Below are 17,182 nucleotides of genomic sequence, written 5' to 3'. Positions count from 1 at the left end.
AGGTTGGAGCCCAGGCCTACTTTGGTTCACAGGCCACCATGTGTGACCTGTGACAAACTACTCTCCTGCCTGTCCTTTGCTTGGCCTGCCTGGCTGAGTTTGATCGAACTGGCGTTCATGGCTGTTCTTCCCCTTTACTTGCTCTCAAGAAGGAAACATTTATTCTGACTTCTGCACAGCAAGTATCCGGGAGCTTTAAAAACCGAACAATTTAAATGTAAAATACTGCACGTACTGGAAGTCTGAAATAAAAACAGAAAATGCTGGAAATATTTAAAGGGTCAAGCAGTATCTGCGTTTCTCTCTCCAGAGTTCACCTTTCACATTGATGACTTTTGACGAAAGACCACAGACCTGAAACCTTTACTCAATTTATTCCAGTTCTTGGTGCTATTTTCTTCCTGAAGGAAATGTCTGACTATATTTTGCAACACACAGTGGTGTGACTGAAAGTGGAAGAGGAATATAGGTGACTCATAGACATGGAGCCACGTCCCGTCATCATGTGGGAAAAGTGTGGAGACACACTCATGTCCCATCAACATCATAGAATAGATTATCATAGAATTTACAGTGCAGAAGGAGGCCATTCGGCCCATCGAGTCTGCACCGGCTCCTGGAAAGAGCACCCTACCCAAGGTCAACACCTCCACCCTATCCCCATAACCCAGTAACCCCACCCAACACTAAGGGCAATTTTGGACACTAAGAGCAATTTATCATGGCCAATCCACCGAACCTGCACATCTTTGGACTGTGGGAGGAAACCGGAGCACCCGGAGGAAGCCCACGCACATACGGGGAGGATGTGCAGACTCCGCACAGACAGTGACCCAAGCCGGAATCGAACCTGGGACCCTGGAGCTGTGAAGCAATTGTGCTATCCACAATGCTACCGTGCTGCCCTAACATGTGAGAGAGTTACAGATACAGACCCACGTCCCATCATCTGAGTGGGAGAATCACAGGCACCAATCCACATTCCAGCACGGTGCAGGGAAATCACAAACACAGAGCCATGTCCCATCACCAGGTGTGAGAATCTCAAAGAGACCCTTGTCCCATCATCCTTGGGAGGGGAAGCACAGGCATAGGCCCCGTTATCTGGGTGGCTGATTCTTTAAAAAATGTATCACCTGGGATGATCTCCACAGAAATAGTAACGTTGTAAATGATTCGAGGAAAACAAAACAAAGGAAAGGAACTTGGATCAGAAATGGCAAATTGTATACAAGGTTTAACATTTTCCAAGTAACAAGAAATTTGTGATGTTACACAGCATTGACGATTACTGGTGCCAGATACTCAGAGTGCCTGACGCCAAAGGAGAAAGCAGGAGCTATATTGCGATTCGCTATAACCTGTGTGAGTCAGAGAGAGGCATTGTGGTCAATTTCAGGCAAGTAAAATGAGCATTTCAAAGTTGTTGTTCATTTCAGAATTACAAACAATAAGCATATTTAAACCAACTCTATCCTTTGAATCCAAAAATGTTCTCGGATTGTAAAGTGAATTAAAATGGCACTGCTTGGCAATCCTCTGAAAACAATTCACCGTATCTCAAATTGTCTTTTAGACAGAATTTATACATCGGGAACAAGCCATTCTCTCCAATTGGTCTGTACTGGCATTTCCTTTCCACGCACACCTCCCTCACTCTTTTATAAAGGCAGTTTATTTATTTATTCTATGATTCGGTATATAGCCTGTGTGAGGAAGCAGTCTGTGCGCACACATTACTGAATTCTATACTCTCTTCACTATCGCAATACAGTTCAGCACTCAATACTCACAGCAAAAAATATATTTGGGAAATGAAAAGTATAAATAGCATACTGGTGTATTTGAAAATCTTCAGTTGAACCAGCCATTTCTGATCAAACAGGTCTTAAGTGCAGCAAATCCGATCAGAATTCCTGACCGATTTTAATTTATTTGCTGATGAAAGTTTTAAAAATTAATTTCCGTTACTGACTCTAGCTCTCCCATTTTTCAGATCCCATAAACCATACCTGGGGCCTTAAGAAAATGAATGGGATCACAGAACACAATCCCCAAAAACACAGGTGGAGACCTCTGTGATAAATACGGCATTTAACTAGTCTTAGTTAAATGCCTCTATTCCAAAGCAGCAGGTGCTTTTGCAATTCCAGTTATCTTGCATTCTAGTGTTTGTCTAATTCTGAGTTTTATAAATGTGGCTGACTTTTAATTTTTCTGGTTTTGATTTGCAGAATCCCTGTTCTCTCGCATTTCCACTTTCAACTGACAATGGAACGTAAATTCCAATGTCTAATTTACTGCCATTGAGAATTTGGTAGGATTCACTCAGTGGCACAAATGCACACTTAGTCACTTATAAAGTATTTTGTTCTGGGTAAAACCAAGACACCATTGCAGTGGTGGGCATTTGGAGGAGGAGAACATTACTTTAAGGCACTTGCACAAATAAATACCTTTCAATCCATCCTTGTGCATTCTATGCTTTAAATCTTTTACTTTAAAGACAGCTGGGGAGCCAATACTTGCTGCAGAATCTGCACCTTACTGACACTGAAGGCTCTTTCCTGTGACCTTGTGTATGGATATTAAGGAATGTCCAATGGCACCGACTCAAATGTTATCTATCTGTCCTTCCATCTTGTGTTCAGAAATCGCTCTTTAGTTTTATTTTCACTGAATCAGTGCAGGATGAATAAGGCAGATTCTCTATGCTCTACGTGAACTGAAGCTGGAATGGCTGAAGAGAGAATAACCAATTTGGTTCTGCGACAACTGTTTTTCTTGATACTAATCATGGATTTTTTTTATTAAACTTCCAAGACTGTTAGAATTCATCATGGGTTCTACATTTTTATTGTTACTGCTAATTGCTGTTTTCTCGTGACAACTGAATTAAAACACTGCGGATAACCTTGACAAATGTAGGAAGTTCAGGGACACAGTAAAAAAAGAAATAAGGAAATCAAAGAAAGGGCATGAAAAAAGATTAGTAAGTAAAGTTAAAGAAAATCCAAAGATGTTTTCCTAAAATATTAGTGGGGTAAAAGTTTAGTTAAGGAAAAAGTGTCCTTATCAAAGATGAAGAAGGGATCTTGTGTGTGTATATGCAGAGGCTGTGGGGAGGGTTTTAAATTAATATTTTGTCTTTACAAAGGAAAGGGATGATGCAGATATCGCAGTCCAGATATTGGAGCGATAATCATAAAGAGAGAGGAAGTACTCGAATGGTTGGAATCCTTGAAAGTAGATAAGTCTCCGGGGCCAGATGGATTGTTTCTAAGGTTACTGAAGGTGGTTAGGGAGGAGATAGAAGATGCTCGTAGGATGATTTTGCAATCCTCACTAGATACAGGGGAGGTACTAGAGGACTGAAGAAATGCAAACATAGTTCTATTGTTTAAAAAGGGATTGAAGGAAATGCCAAACAATTATAGGTCAGTTAGTCTTATGCCGGTAGTGCGCAAATTAGTAGAATCAATCCTGAGAGATAGAACATAGAACAGTACAGCACAGAACAGGCCCTTCGGCCCTCGATGTTGTGCCGAGCAATGATCACCCTACTCAAACCCACGTATCCACCTTATACCCGTAACCCAACAACCCCCCCCCCCCCTTAACCTTACTTTTTTAGGACACTACGGGCAATTTAGCATGGCTAATCCACCTAACCCGCACATCTTTGGACTGTGGGAGGAAACCGGAGCACCCGGAGGAAACCCACGCACACAGGGGGAGGACGTCCAGACTCCACACAGACAGTGACCCAGCCGGGAATCGAACCTGGGACCCTGGAGCTGTGAAGCATTTATGCTAACCACCATGCTACCGTGCTACGTGTCACAGAGAAAGGCATGGACTAGTTGAGGAAGTGACAATAAGGGTTGGTGAAAGTAGTGTAGTGGATGTTATGTACCTGGCATTCAGCAAGGATTTTAACAAGGCAGATTGCTCATTAAAGTAAAAGGGGCAGCACGGTGGTGCAGTGGTTAGTACTGCTGCCTCACGGTGCCGAGGTCCCAGGTTCAATCCCAGCTCTGGGTCACTGTCTGTGTGGAGTTTGTACATTCTCCCCATGTTTGCGTGGGTTTCGCCCCACAACCCAAATATGTGCAGGGTAGGCGGATTGACCACGCTAAATTGCTCCTTAATTAGAAAAAATTAATTGGGTACTCTAAATTTAAAAAAAAGTAATGGCCCATTGGGATACATGGTGATGTAGAAAATTGGATAAAAAGTTGGCTTAGTATCAGGAAAGAAAGGGTTTATGAAAATGAAAATCGCTTATTGTCACGAGTAGGCTTCAAATGAAGTTACTGTGAAAAGCCCCTAGTCGCCACATTCTGGCGCCTGTTCGGGGAGGCTGGTACTGGAATTGAACCATGCTGCTGGCCAGCCTTGGTCTGCTTTCAAAGCCAGCGATTTAGCCGTGTGCTAAACCAGCCCCTAAAACCAGGGTTTATGGATGCTCTTGCGAATAGAAAGTTATTTCGAGTGGTGTTCCATAAGGCTCGGTGTTGGGACCCTTACTGTTTGCGTTATATATTACCAATTTGGACGTGAACGTGGGGAGCACGATTGGGAAACTTGCAGATGGCACAAAGATTGGCCGAGTAGTGGATAGTGCAGAGGATAGCTATAATTTCCAAAATGATATTGGTTGAGTGGGCAGTAAAGTGGCCAATGGATTTTAACACACATGCAAGGTCATGCATTTAGGGAGGTCAAACAGTTATAGGGAGCACACAATAAATGGGAAAATACTAAGCGGGGAAGATGAAGTGAGAGATCTTGGTGTACAGGTACACAGGTCCCTAAAGGCACAGTTCAGGTAGACAAGGTTGTAAAGAAAGCATATGGAATGCTATCCTTCATTGGCAGAGGTATAGAATGTAAAAATAAGGATATGCTTTTGGAATTGAATAAAACACTGGTGAGGCCACAACTGGAGTATTGTGTGCAGTTCTGGTCGCCACATTATAGAAAGGGCATAATTGCTCTGGAGAGAGTGCAGAGGAGGTTTACAAGAATGTTGCCAGGGCGAGAAAAGTATGGTTATGAGGAGAGATTGGATATATTGGGGTTATTTTCCTTGGAACAAAGAAGACTGAGAGGTGACTTTATTGAGGTGTACAAAATTATGAGGGAAGAGATAGAGTGGACAGAATAAAATTGTTTCCCTTGACAGAATTCTAGAACCAGGGACATGAATTCAAGATAAGTGGCAGGAAATGTAGAGGGTGTAGAGGGGACATGAGGAAGAACCTTTTTATGCAGAGGGTAGTGGGAAGCTGGAATTTGCCACCTGAGCTGGTGGTGGAGGCAGAGACCTTAAACTCTCTTTAAAAGTACCTGGATCTGCACCTTAAGTGCTCGAAGCTACAGAGCTATGGGACGGGTGCAGGAAGGGATAGAAAGAGCACCTGGGTGTACTAGAGCTGGCATGGACAAGTTGGGCAAAATGGCCGCCTCCTGTGGTGTAACTTTTCTATGGTTCCAAAACCTAGTTAAGTCATGTAACAAAGAGAATAAGTCTTGAACTCAGTGGTCAACAACGACTTGCATTGATATAGACCGTTTAAGGTAGTGAAACATCCCAAGAAGTTTCACAGGAGCATTATTAAAGAAAATGTGACACTAGGGGCGAAATTCTCCGGTGACCGTCGCGATGCCCGGGACCCGGCGTCGGGCCCCGCGAAACATCGCGTATTCTCCGGGCCCGAATGGGCCAGCAGCGGCGTTACGCCATTCACGTCGGCGTCACCCGCTGACATCGGGCGACGTAATTAACGCCTCCCGGCGTGACTACACAAAAGCCCCCCCCAACCCACCGGCACCCGCACTCTGTGATCTCTCTCCCTCTCCCGCCAACCCACCGGCACCCACACTCTGTGATTTCTCTCTCTCTCTCTCTCTCTCCCCCCCCCCCCCCCCCCCCCCCGTCACCCACCTCCACGATGAACGGCGTCAACCATCAGCACTGGTTGACGCCGTTAAATACCTGTTGTGATTAACGCTGACGTGACCCGTGGCCACGTCGGCGGGACTTCGGCCCATCCAGGCCGGAGAATAACGGCAGCACAGAAACCCGTAGCCTCCCGCTGGCCACCGCCATTATCCGAGGCGGGCGGCCGGATTGGTGGCACGATGACCTTTTGCGGGTGGGAGAATTCTGGACATGGCGGGGGCGGGATTTTCGGCGGCCCCGGGCGAAGGGTCGGAGAATTTCGCCCCAAAGACACTCAAGGAGATATTAGGACAGGTAGATTTAAAGGAGCATGTTAAAGGAGGGGCGTGAGAGATGCGCAGGTTTAGGGAAGGAATTCCAGAGCTTAGGCACAACGACTAATGGTGCAGTGATTGAAATTAGAGATGACCAGAGGCCAGAGGATTGTGGTGCTGGAGGAGGTTACAGAGATAGGGAATGGGAGTGACCATGGAGGGTTTTGAAAACAAGGAGTCAGAGCTAAGGTACAATCTGAACTATGTAGGTGAGCAAGCACAGAGCTGATAGGTGAATGGGATTTGGTGTAAGTTAGGGTACAGACATCAAGAGTTTTGGATGAGCATGACACTGAATAGGTCAGACAATTCTGGGGAATTCATATTTATTACCTTCTCTGGACTGTGGCTCCCAGGCCCTGGTTTCTTTGTTGAATCGCTCGGCAGCTGGTTCCTGCCTATTATGCTGTACTGAGGAGGTTTGTACTTGTATGTATTGGGACTGGTGACCTTGTATGCACCGGGTCCTGGAGTCTGATGGAAATAAAATCAGAATAGTATTTTTAAAAGTTATTTAGAGCATCTTATCTACCTGAGACATTCACTCCCAGTGGTAACAGTCTGTATTGTGTACAAGATGCACTACAGAAACACACCCAAGTCTCCTTCAGTAATACATGGCGTCTATCAGCTAGAAGAACAAGGGCACTTGAAACATGGAACATCAGCAAGTTTCCTTCCAAGTCACATACTATCCTGACATGGAACTATATTGCTGTTCCATCATTGTCACTGGGTCAAATCCTAGAATGTGTCCCTAACAGCATTGTGGTGTACCTACACTACATGGACTGCAACTTTCCAGAAGGTGGCTCACTAGTTAGGGGTGGGCAATAAATGCTGGTCATGCCAGCCATGCTCAATTAACAAATGCATTTGGAAAGAATGTTGCCATAACCAAGAGATACAATTCAACCAGCTTTATTTAATAGGCCAATCCTAAAATTCAATAATTGCTTTAAAAACAGACGCTTTTTGCCTTTTAAGGTGCCAGTTGTAGCTCTGTGGGTTGCACTCATTCTTTTCAGAAAGAAGGCTGTTTCCCCATGAGAACTGGTTGATAATCCACCACCCTCGTGGCCCAGAACAGAATTGCTGTCTGGGTTTAAACAGACCAATATCTCCACTCATCATTCCAGAATTTTGGAAAGTGAGTTCTTGTCAGTGATGGCTCAGACAGATCCAAAATACTTATTCAAGATCTCTGCCATTTTCACTATGAATTCACCAGTCTCACCCTCTTACTTTAGCTAATCTCTTCATTCCTATATACTTATAGAAGCTTTACTGTCTATCTTTATATTTCTTGCTAGTATTTTTCTTCCCTCTCCAATTTCCACCCCTTTATTTTTTAGTCATCCTTTGCTGGTTTCTGAAATGTTCCCAATCTTCGGGACCACCATTGATCTTTGCAGCATTGCACAGCTTTATTTACCATTTGATACCATACTTGACTTCCTTAGTTATCCATGGATGATGCATCCTCGTAGCATCTTTCTTTCTCAAAGGAATACATCTTTTTGCTGAGAGTTATGAAACATTTCATTAAATGTCTGCCACTGCTTCGCTACTGTTGTACCTTTTAACTTATTTCCCATTCCAATTTAACCAACTCTGTCTTCATACCACTGTAATTGACTTTACTGAAGCTGAAGATACTAGTCTGAGACCCAAATGTATCAGCCCAAAACGGAATGTGAAATTCCATAATAGAACATAGAACATAGAACAGTACAGCACAGAACAGGCCCTTCGGCCCTCAATGTTGTGCCAAGCCATGATCACCCTACTCAAACCCACGTATCCACACTATACCCGTAACCCAACAACCCCCCCCCCCCCTTAACCTTACTTTTATTAGGACACTACGGGCAATTTAGCATGGCCAATCCACCTAACCCGCACATCTTTGGACTGTGGGAGGAAACCGGAGCACCCGGAGGAAACCCACGCACACAGGGGGAGGACGTGCAGACTCCACTCAGACAGTGACCCAGCCGGGAATCGAACCTGGGACCCTGGAGCTGTGAAGCATTTATGCTAACCACCATGCTACCCTGCTGCCCCAGATAATGTTATGATCACTCTTACCTTTTTCTTAGAGGTCATTAATTAATTATGTCTCATTTTTTTTAAAAGTATTTTAATAGAGGTTTATCCATTTTAACAAATTATGTAACAAAAGCATAGGAATGGTACAGCTTAGCAAAAATGTCTCATCATGCATATATACAGAGGAGGACAGGAGAACAGCTCTATACAACCATTAACATAAACAATTGTGAAAAATCCAGAGATAGAAGTTAAGTGTTTGGCAAAAGTAAAACCTATCCCTAACACTATCGACCAATCCCCTCCCCACTCTGAAGAAAATTTTACCAATGATGCAAACAAAACAATAAAAAAGCAAATAACTTAAACTCTATACCCAAAATCCCTTACAGGTGACCGTGTCTAGATTTTTGAAAAAAGACATAAACGGTTGCCATCACAGGTAGAATCTCTGAACAAAACCCCTGGAGGTAAATTTAATTTTCTCCAAATGCAAAAAGGACATTAAGTCCCCTAACCAGCCAAAAGCACGAGGCAGAGCGGGAGACCTCTAAACAAACAATATCCGCCTCCGGGCTATCAATGAGGCATAGGTGATAACACAAACTGCCAGAGAGTCCGAAACCCCAAATCAGGCCACTAGCGGACATGGCTGCAATTCTTATCAGAGAATATTAGACATAGTGTAAAAAAGGAAGCCCAGAAGCTGGTGAGTCTCGGGCAGGACCAAAACATATGTCTGTGATCTGAAGCGGTAAGCGAACAGGGGTCACATCTGTTTTCAACATTTGGAGAAAAACCCGCTCACCCTTGCCATGGTCCAGTCTGTCCCACGTAGCACTTTGAATTGCATTAGGGTCAACCGGAGACATGAGGACATGGAGTTGACTCTGTATAGGGCCTATCTCAAAACCTCACTTGTGAATGTGGGGCCCAGTTCACTCTCCCATTTCGCCCTCATCCTGTTTGCTGGGGAGGGATCAGATGAGAGAATGAGACAGATCCCCTGCCAGGCTAGCTCAGGATAGAGTCCTCCCCTGTAAGGTGGAGGCTGATTTATTAACATTGATAATAAAGGATTTGAGCAGGAAAATAGGGAGGCATTGAAAAAAAAATCTAGGGAGTCTGTTCATTTTTATTGTTTGAATCGTGCCAGCGAAAGACAAAGGAAGGTTGTTCCATCTTTGTAAACATTGTTGATCAGGCTGGAATTTGTGGAGTGAGATCCAATTGTGGGCCATCCTGATCCTCCAAGTAATGAAAACTTTTACTCGAGGCAAAAGGGTAATGTGCCTAATTGGGCTTGTCTTCCAGGGGGATTGAACCGGAAAACATCCACTCTTACCTAGATTTCATTTATAAGGGCAGCACGGTGGCACAGCGGTTAGCATTTCTGCCTACGGTGCTGAGGACCTAGGTTCGAACCCCAGCTCTGGGTCACTGTCCGTGAGGAGTTTGCACATTCTTCCCGTGTCTGCGTGGGTTTCACCCCCACAACCCAAAAGATGTGCAGGATAGGTGGATTGGCCACAGTAAATTGACCCTCAATTGGAAAAAATAATTGGGTACTCTAAAATTTAAAAAAAAGATTTCATTTATAGACAGAGAAGGACCCAAACTGTGAAGTGTCTTCATTATCTCATTGATGGAGGAAATTGGGTCTGTAATCTATAAAAGTAGATCATCTGCATAAAGAGATACCCAATGTTTAGCTATTCCCGAATAATACCCATCCATTGATTGGAAGCTATCAAGGCTATAGAGAGAAGCTTTAAAAGTGGAGAGAGTGGGCAGCCCTGCCTAGTGCCCTAATCAAGGGGAAGTAGTCTGAATGTAAAGTATTTGTGTGAATGCTGGCCATAGCAAACAGATCCATGAGACATATTTTTGGCATAATCCAAATCTTCCAAGAATCTCAAACAAATAGTTGTCATGTGAGAGTACCTTTAAGAAAAGGGTACTTTTGTAGAATAACTGTAGTGGGTGTACCTTTAAGAAATGAGTGTTTATTACTGCAGTGATGTCAGAGTGTGGGTGGAGCTGGACTGTCTGTCAGCTTTTAGTTTCACTTTGAGAAAAAGCTTGGGTGTGTCTGTGTTTCTTTGGTTTTGTTTCAGTGTTGGAGCTGCAGTCAGCCACAGAAGGTATAATGCTGTTCTCTCTGCCATGTAAAGGCTATCTCTTGATCATTTGGTGAATTCAGAGTGATAACTGTTTTTAGTAGTGAATTTAAACATATGCTTCTGTGAAAAGATTTTTTAAATGTCTTATGGATGTTAAAAGGAATGTTTAAGGATTACTTAGTGTTTTATTCTTTGGGGGTTGTATTTGAATTGATGGTTGCTAAGATGTTCACTGTATGTTTTTAAAAAGGTTAACTTGAGTTCATAGAATAAACATTGTTTTGCTTTAAAAATTACTGTTAGATGTCTGCTGTACCACACCTGTAGAGTGGGCCATGTGCTCCCCATACCACAATCTAGTAAAAGTTGGGGGTCAGGTGAACTTCATGATGCACTTTGGGGTTCTCTAAACCCTGGCCCATAACATAGTCCCATTCTACCCTGTCAAATGCTTTTTCTGCGTCTATAGATACTATCACCTCTGGCTCTGGGTGCAGGAGAGGGTAAAAGTATAACATTCAAACGCCAACCTATATTAGCTGATAACTGGCGGCCCTTTACAAAGCCTGTTTGGTCCTCTGAAATTATGCTTGGAAGGCAAGGTTCCGACCAGAGCACCGGAACTTTTGGAAGTAGCTTAACATCTGCGTTTAAGAGCCGGGTGGATCAGTATGAACTGCACTTAGTCGGGTCATTGTCCTTAGGAGCAATGAAGTAGAGGCTTGAGTAAGGGTTGCAGGCAATGAACCTCAGGATAGGGAGTCATTGAACATATCTAACAGCAAGGGTGTAAGTTATTTCGAGAATTTCTTATAAAACTCGATTGGAAAGCCAGCAGCACCAGAGGCCGTACCAGCCTGCAAAGGACCAGTGCATTTTAAAGTCTTGTTGGGTCGTAACAGTGAGCCCAACTCGCAACTCTTGACTGTTTCAATAGATGGGATGGACAGGCTCTTCAGAAAATCAACCATGATTAACTTGTCTGCGGGAGGCTCAGATCTATACCGGTCACGGTAGTTGGATGTAAAAGCCGCATTGACCTGGAGAAGGGCGGAAATGAGGTTGCTGGCCAGATTGAGTACCTGGGGGATTTCTCAGGAGGCTGCTTGGTGTTTAGGTTGGTGTGCTGAAAGACTATTGGCAGTATTGGTAGAAAGTATCCCTGGAGCGCTGTAGCAGTCATACGGCCTTATTGGTGGTCTGCAACTTTTGTCTGCTTGCATATAATTCCAGTGTGTTGTGAGAACCGGTGATCTACGTCTAAAATGGAGTCCACCAGCTACTGTTGTTCTGAATTTTTCATCTTTAGCACATGTGCGCTTTGAGAAATAATTTCCCTTCTGAGAACAGCCTTATTACCCTTCCACAGTGTGGAAGGGCAGATGGAGTCGAACGTATTTAATGTAGTCGTAAATAGAGGTGGGCAGGTGCTCCCAAAAGGTTTTAGTGGCCAGCAAAGTAGTATCTAACCTCCAGGGTGGCCATTGTGTGGGGCCAGACTCCAGCAACAGATCAACAAAGTGTGGGGCGTGGTCAGAGAGTACACAGCTGTCACAACTGATGGGAGGAGAGCCCTATCTAGAATTTAAAGATCAATGCAAAAGTACACATGGTGAACATGAGAACAAGGAGAAATGGAGAAATCCCTGTCAAATGTCAGGGGCCTACACCCCCCCCCCCCACCCCCAATCTGAACCATGAAGGAAGACTAGCCACCCCCGATGGGACAAATTATTATGAGTTTTTTTTTATATAATTTTTATTGGAATTTTTTACAGAAAATATAAAACATAACGACAAACAATGAAATGCAACAAAATAACCCATAATAACTGTGACACCCCCAGACCGTATCGGCGCATGTATCACATCCCCCCACCCCCCCAACCCTAATGAACAACAAAAGAACTTAAAAAATATTAAAATTAAATAAACAAACATAGTCATTGTCGGCCCCCCCCTTTTCCCTCCCCTTTTCCCTCCCCGGGTTGCTGCTGCTGCTGTCCCCGTACCCTATCGTTGAGCCAGAAAGTCGAGAAAAGGCTGCCACCGCCTAAAGAACCCTTGTACCGACCCTCTCAGGGCGAATTTGACCTTCTCTAGCTTAATGAAACCCGCCATGTCATTGATCCAGGTCTCCACGCTTGGGGGCCTCGCATCCTTCCATTGTAGCAAGATCCTTCGCCGGGCTACTAGGGACGCAAAGGCCAGCACACCGGCCTCTTTCGCCTCCTGCACTCCCGGCTCCACCCCAACCCCAAAAATCGCAAGTCCCCATCCTGGCTTGACCCTGGATCCCACCACCCTCGACACCGTCCTCGCCACCCCCTTCCAGAACTCCTCCAGTGCCGGGCATGCCCAGAACATATGGGCATGGTTCGCTGGACTCCCCGAGCACCTGACACACCTGTCCTCACCCCCAAAGAACCTACTCATCCTCGTCCCAGTCATGTGGGCCCGGTGCAGCACCTTGAATTGGATGAGGCTAAGCCGCGCACACGAGGAGGAAGAATTAACCCTCTCCAGGGCATCAGCCCATGTCCCGTCTTCGATCTGTTCCCCCAGTTCCCCCTCCCACTTCGTTTTCAGCTCCTATGATTATGAGTTTTGAGCAATCCAATTTTGGGTTCAGAACACAGTTCAGGTCACCTCCTAAAATAAGATGATGTGGAGATGCCAGCGTTGGAGTGGGGTGAGCACAGTAAGAAGTCTTACAACACCAGGTTAAAGTCCAACAGGTTTGTTTCAAACACATGAGAAGTGTTTGAAACAAACCTGTTGGACTTTAACCTGGTGTTGTAAGACTTCTTACTAAAATAAGATGGTGTGTGTCGAGGTTGATGAGGAAAGATAACAAAGACTCGATGAAATTCATAAGATCCCAATTAGGGACAAATTTGTATCAACCCAATTAGTTGACCAGAACTACTGGGGTATTCAATAGGGAGCCGAATACTATTACATATCAACCATTTGGGTCAGCCACAATCTGGGATTGGACTCTTTTGTTGATTAAAGTCACCGTGCCCCTGGCCCTGTTATTAAAAACAATTAAACACTTGCCTAACCCATCCTTTGCCAGCCTGGTCTAATCTTTAATATGGAAATGGGTTTCTTGCACAAACAAAATCCAAATTTAGGCACTTTAGATGTGCGAATGCTCTTCATCATTTTACAGGGCCCTTAACAACCTGAATGTTCCAGATAATCAGTCGGATTGGAGGTCTCCCACTGCCATGCAAATCCAGAGTCGACCATTGCCAAGGATGGATGTTAAACAAGGGGCAATGAGAAGATAAAACAAGAAGACCAACCCAAGATGACCACCGAGCCAAGTCAAGAGAAACCAGCAGGTCCCGTCAGCAAACTAAAACCCACCCACTCTTTCCCCCCCCCCCCCCCCCCCCAACCCAAATACAACATCACAGTCGAGTATAATCACACCCACAAGCAATTGGAACGGTGGAAAACAATAACTTAACCTCAAACCTACAAATAACAGAACTCAACACAAATTCTCAGCTCACTTTTAAAAACCGAACTGCAGAAGACCCTTTAATATCACTGCGTTAAGTCACACACCTTGTTAGCAGGGAGACTCCCAACTGGGGAGTAAAAACTTATTTAACTGAGAGCGCCACGAGGGCGACTGGAAGTCACGCCAAATGGTTACAATGAAAAGAAAGAAAATTATTGTAAGAAGTGGACTGTAGAAATCCCTTGAAAATAACTATGGTCATCAAGAATGCACTCATACAATGAGCCGTCGATCACATTAAACAGTGTGGAAATTGTGCTTCTGCACTTTACGGTAAGTAAAAAAAAAAGAGTATTTTTCACGGACTGTTACCTGAAGGTAGGTTGGATAAATCATCCGGAGGGTTGACTCCATTCTTATACAAGGTATATTTCACTTTGTTAAAGGCTGCCCTTTTTTTGGCTTGGTCTGCACTCATGTCCTGGTGTAATCTGATAGAGTGGCCTTCTCATGTTAAATCCCGATGTTCTCTTGCACCTTCAAGCTGTGAACCCTTGCGAATACTGCACAAGGAGGATCTCCAGAGCGAGGCTTGGGTCGAAGCGGCCAGTGGACGCAGTCTAATTCTGGGAGGGATGGAAGTACGTTTTCACGCACCATTTTGTGAAAGTACTGAGTAGGGGTGTGGCCTTCAACCCTCCGGCAACCCCATAAGACAAACATTTTGTCTTTTGGATCAGTTTTCCAGGTCGTTCTGCTTGGATGTTAATGCCCTGTTCACAGTGGCAAAGTCGGATTCTAAGGAGGTGATCCTATTGCTATGGTCAGACAATGTAGTCTCCATGCCTTTGATTGTGACTCCTAGTGCCTCGCCGGTCTGGCTGCTGATCTCAAGAGCTGAACAAATAGGGGCCGAGGCCTCCTCGATTGACCTTTTAACATCCAAAGTCAAGCATTGTTGAAATTTCTCGTGCTCAACTGTCAAAAGTTTGCTAACTGCTTTTGCCATTAGTTGAGTGGCTGGGGAAGAAGCTGCCGTCACCACCTTACCTCCAGTTGATCCGTGGGAGGCTTCAGAGTCTGAGGCTGCCATCAAAATTCAGGCTGATTCATTTCTGGCTTTGCCTCCCCAGGGCATTGCACAGATGAGGGAACTCTACCCAGTTACTTTCAAGACTTTGGGGTAAATTAAAGACCCGTGGTGCCAGGAAAAAGGGTTAAAAGACCAGGTTTCCAATGGGAACCACCTCATGGGCGTCTTCATCTCACATTGCACCACCGGAGGTCCAATCCTGTTGTGGAGTGTTTGATACCGTTTGATAGGTCTTAAAGACTTCCTCATAGCCTTCCGTAAGGTAACAGCTGTGACCCAATGGTGTCAGTTAGCTGGTCTGTGCCAGTGTTTCTCTTTCCTTACCTCTTCAGTGTCCTGCAAAGGACTGAATGGTGACCTTTGGATGGGATGGGATGCTGAGACTTGTACAGAATGGGACAGCTTGCCTCGTTCTCTGTGGTGAAGACTGAAACACACCCCATCAGAAACTTAACCATGTGTTGAGGCACTGGAGTGGAACCTGTGCCCTGTCACACAATGACACAAAATTAAAACACATTATGTGATGCCAAAACGCTATCCACCGTGTGCAACAATCTTCAAAGTTACACATCCTCCACTTTTTCTTTCAGTTCCAGTTTCAGAACATTCTCATATTTTCTGTCCAGTGCTTATCGATGACTATGTTTCAGGCTCCATGTCGACCATTTGGAGACCAGGACCTCGTAACATTATCTCGTGATTGAACTGTATGTTGTGATGTGATGGGAATATCATCACCTCTGAGCTCCGCACAATCCTGACTTGGGATGATACACTGTTCCTTCACACTCACTGGGCCAATATCCTAAAAATCCCATCCCTAACAGCACTGTGGGTGTACCTACATCACATGGGACTGCAGTGGCTCAAGAAAGCGACTCACCACCACCTTCTCGAGGGCAACAAGTGATGGGCAGTGAGTGCCGGCCTTCACGGTGGTGCAGTGGTTAGCACTGCTGCCTCATGGCGTTGAGGTCCCAGGTTCGATCACGGCTCTGAGTCACTAACTGTGTGGAGTTTACACATTCGCCCTGTGTCTGCGTGGGTTTCACCCCCACAACCCAAAGATGTGCAGGTTAGGTGGATTGGCCATGCCAAATTACCCCTTAATTGGAAAAAATTAATTGGGTACTCTAAATAAATAAAAAGTATAGATCATAGAATTTACAGTGCAGAAAGAGGCCATTCGACCCATCGTGTCTGCACCGGCTCTTGGAAAGAACACCCTACCCAAGGTCAACACCTCCACCCTATCCCCATAACCCAGTAACCCCACCCAACACTAAGGGCAATTTTGAACACTAAGGGCAATTTATCATGGCCAATCCACCTAACCTGCACATCTTTGGACTGTAGGAGGAAACCGGAGCACCCGGAGGAAACCAACGCACACACGGGAAGGATGTGCAGACTCCGCACAGACAGTGACCCAAGCCGGAATCGAACCTGGGACCCTGGAGCTGTGAAGCGATTGTGCTATCCACAATGCTACCGTGCTGCCCTCAACCGTGTGCCGGCCTTGCCAGTGACAAACACATCCGGGAACACATGAACAGGAAGAGGCCATTCGGCCCATCGAGCCTGTTTTGTCATTCACTGAGATCATGACTGATCTATACCCTAACTCCATATACATGTCTTTGCCCCATATCTTATAATTCCTTTGATAAACTTATAAACAAATGAGGGAGGAATTATTTGGTGTATATGGTGGTTCCCCCAAACCACGCGTGGGTCTGCAGTGCTGCAAGTTGCTTTGGGAATTATAGAGCTGAGATTGCTGCTGGCATGCCAAGACTCTGACACCAGATAGTAACAGATGTTGCCGAGGTGAAATTGCTGCTCGGAACCAGGTGTAAAGAGATGTTACCTTCTGGAAGTCTTCGTGGAAACTGCCGATTTTATTTCGTCCACTGAGGGAGAAATTGGCAGAGGACGATTTGTTTACAACATTCGGACCAAGTACGGAAGGCAGTAGGTAGGCCGCGGGACCTGGAAGAAGAAACAATTAAGACCTTGTTCATTGATGGATTTGCTCTGGAGAAGGATTTAAATAATAATAAATTCTGCTGTGGCAAAATGATAAAATCTAACAAAACTGGCCAGCAAATTAATCTGTTTCCAGGACAATTGTATGCAAACAGGTGTTAG

General features: G+C 44.9%; 1 protein-coding gene across 2 annotated transcripts in view; it reads right to left on the bottom strand.

The window, feature by feature from the left end:
- Positions 1–919: 919 nt before the first annotated feature.
- LOC119971825 (outer dense fiber protein 3-like) overlaps positions 920–17,182 on the bottom strand; it is a 52,977-nt gene continuing 36,714 nt past the window's right edge. For both annotated transcript variants that reach the window (XM_038808021.1, XM_038808022.1), the window contains exons 5-7: positions 16,902–17,023; positions 6,616–6,756; positions 920–1,361 (exon numbers count right to left, since the gene is read on the bottom strand). In XM_038808021.1, the coding sequence (XP_038663949.1) occupies positions 1,272–1,361; positions 6,616–6,756; positions 16,902–17,023 (353 nt within the window). In that variant the 3' untranslated portion in view covers positions 920–1,271. The remainder of the gene's footprint in view (positions 1,362–6,615; positions 6,757–16,901; positions 17,024–17,182) is intronic.

This window comes from Scyliorhinus canicula, chromosome 9 (genome assembly GCF_902713615.1).
Source record: "Scyliorhinus canicula chromosome 9, sScyCan1.1, whole genome shotgun sequence".
Taxonomy (NCBI): Eukaryota; Metazoa; Chordata; class Chondrichthyes; order Carcharhiniformes; family Scyliorhinidae; genus Scyliorhinus; species Scyliorhinus canicula.
Note: the sequence above shows the minus strand (reverse complement) of the source record. Positions and strands in the feature narration are given on the sequence as shown.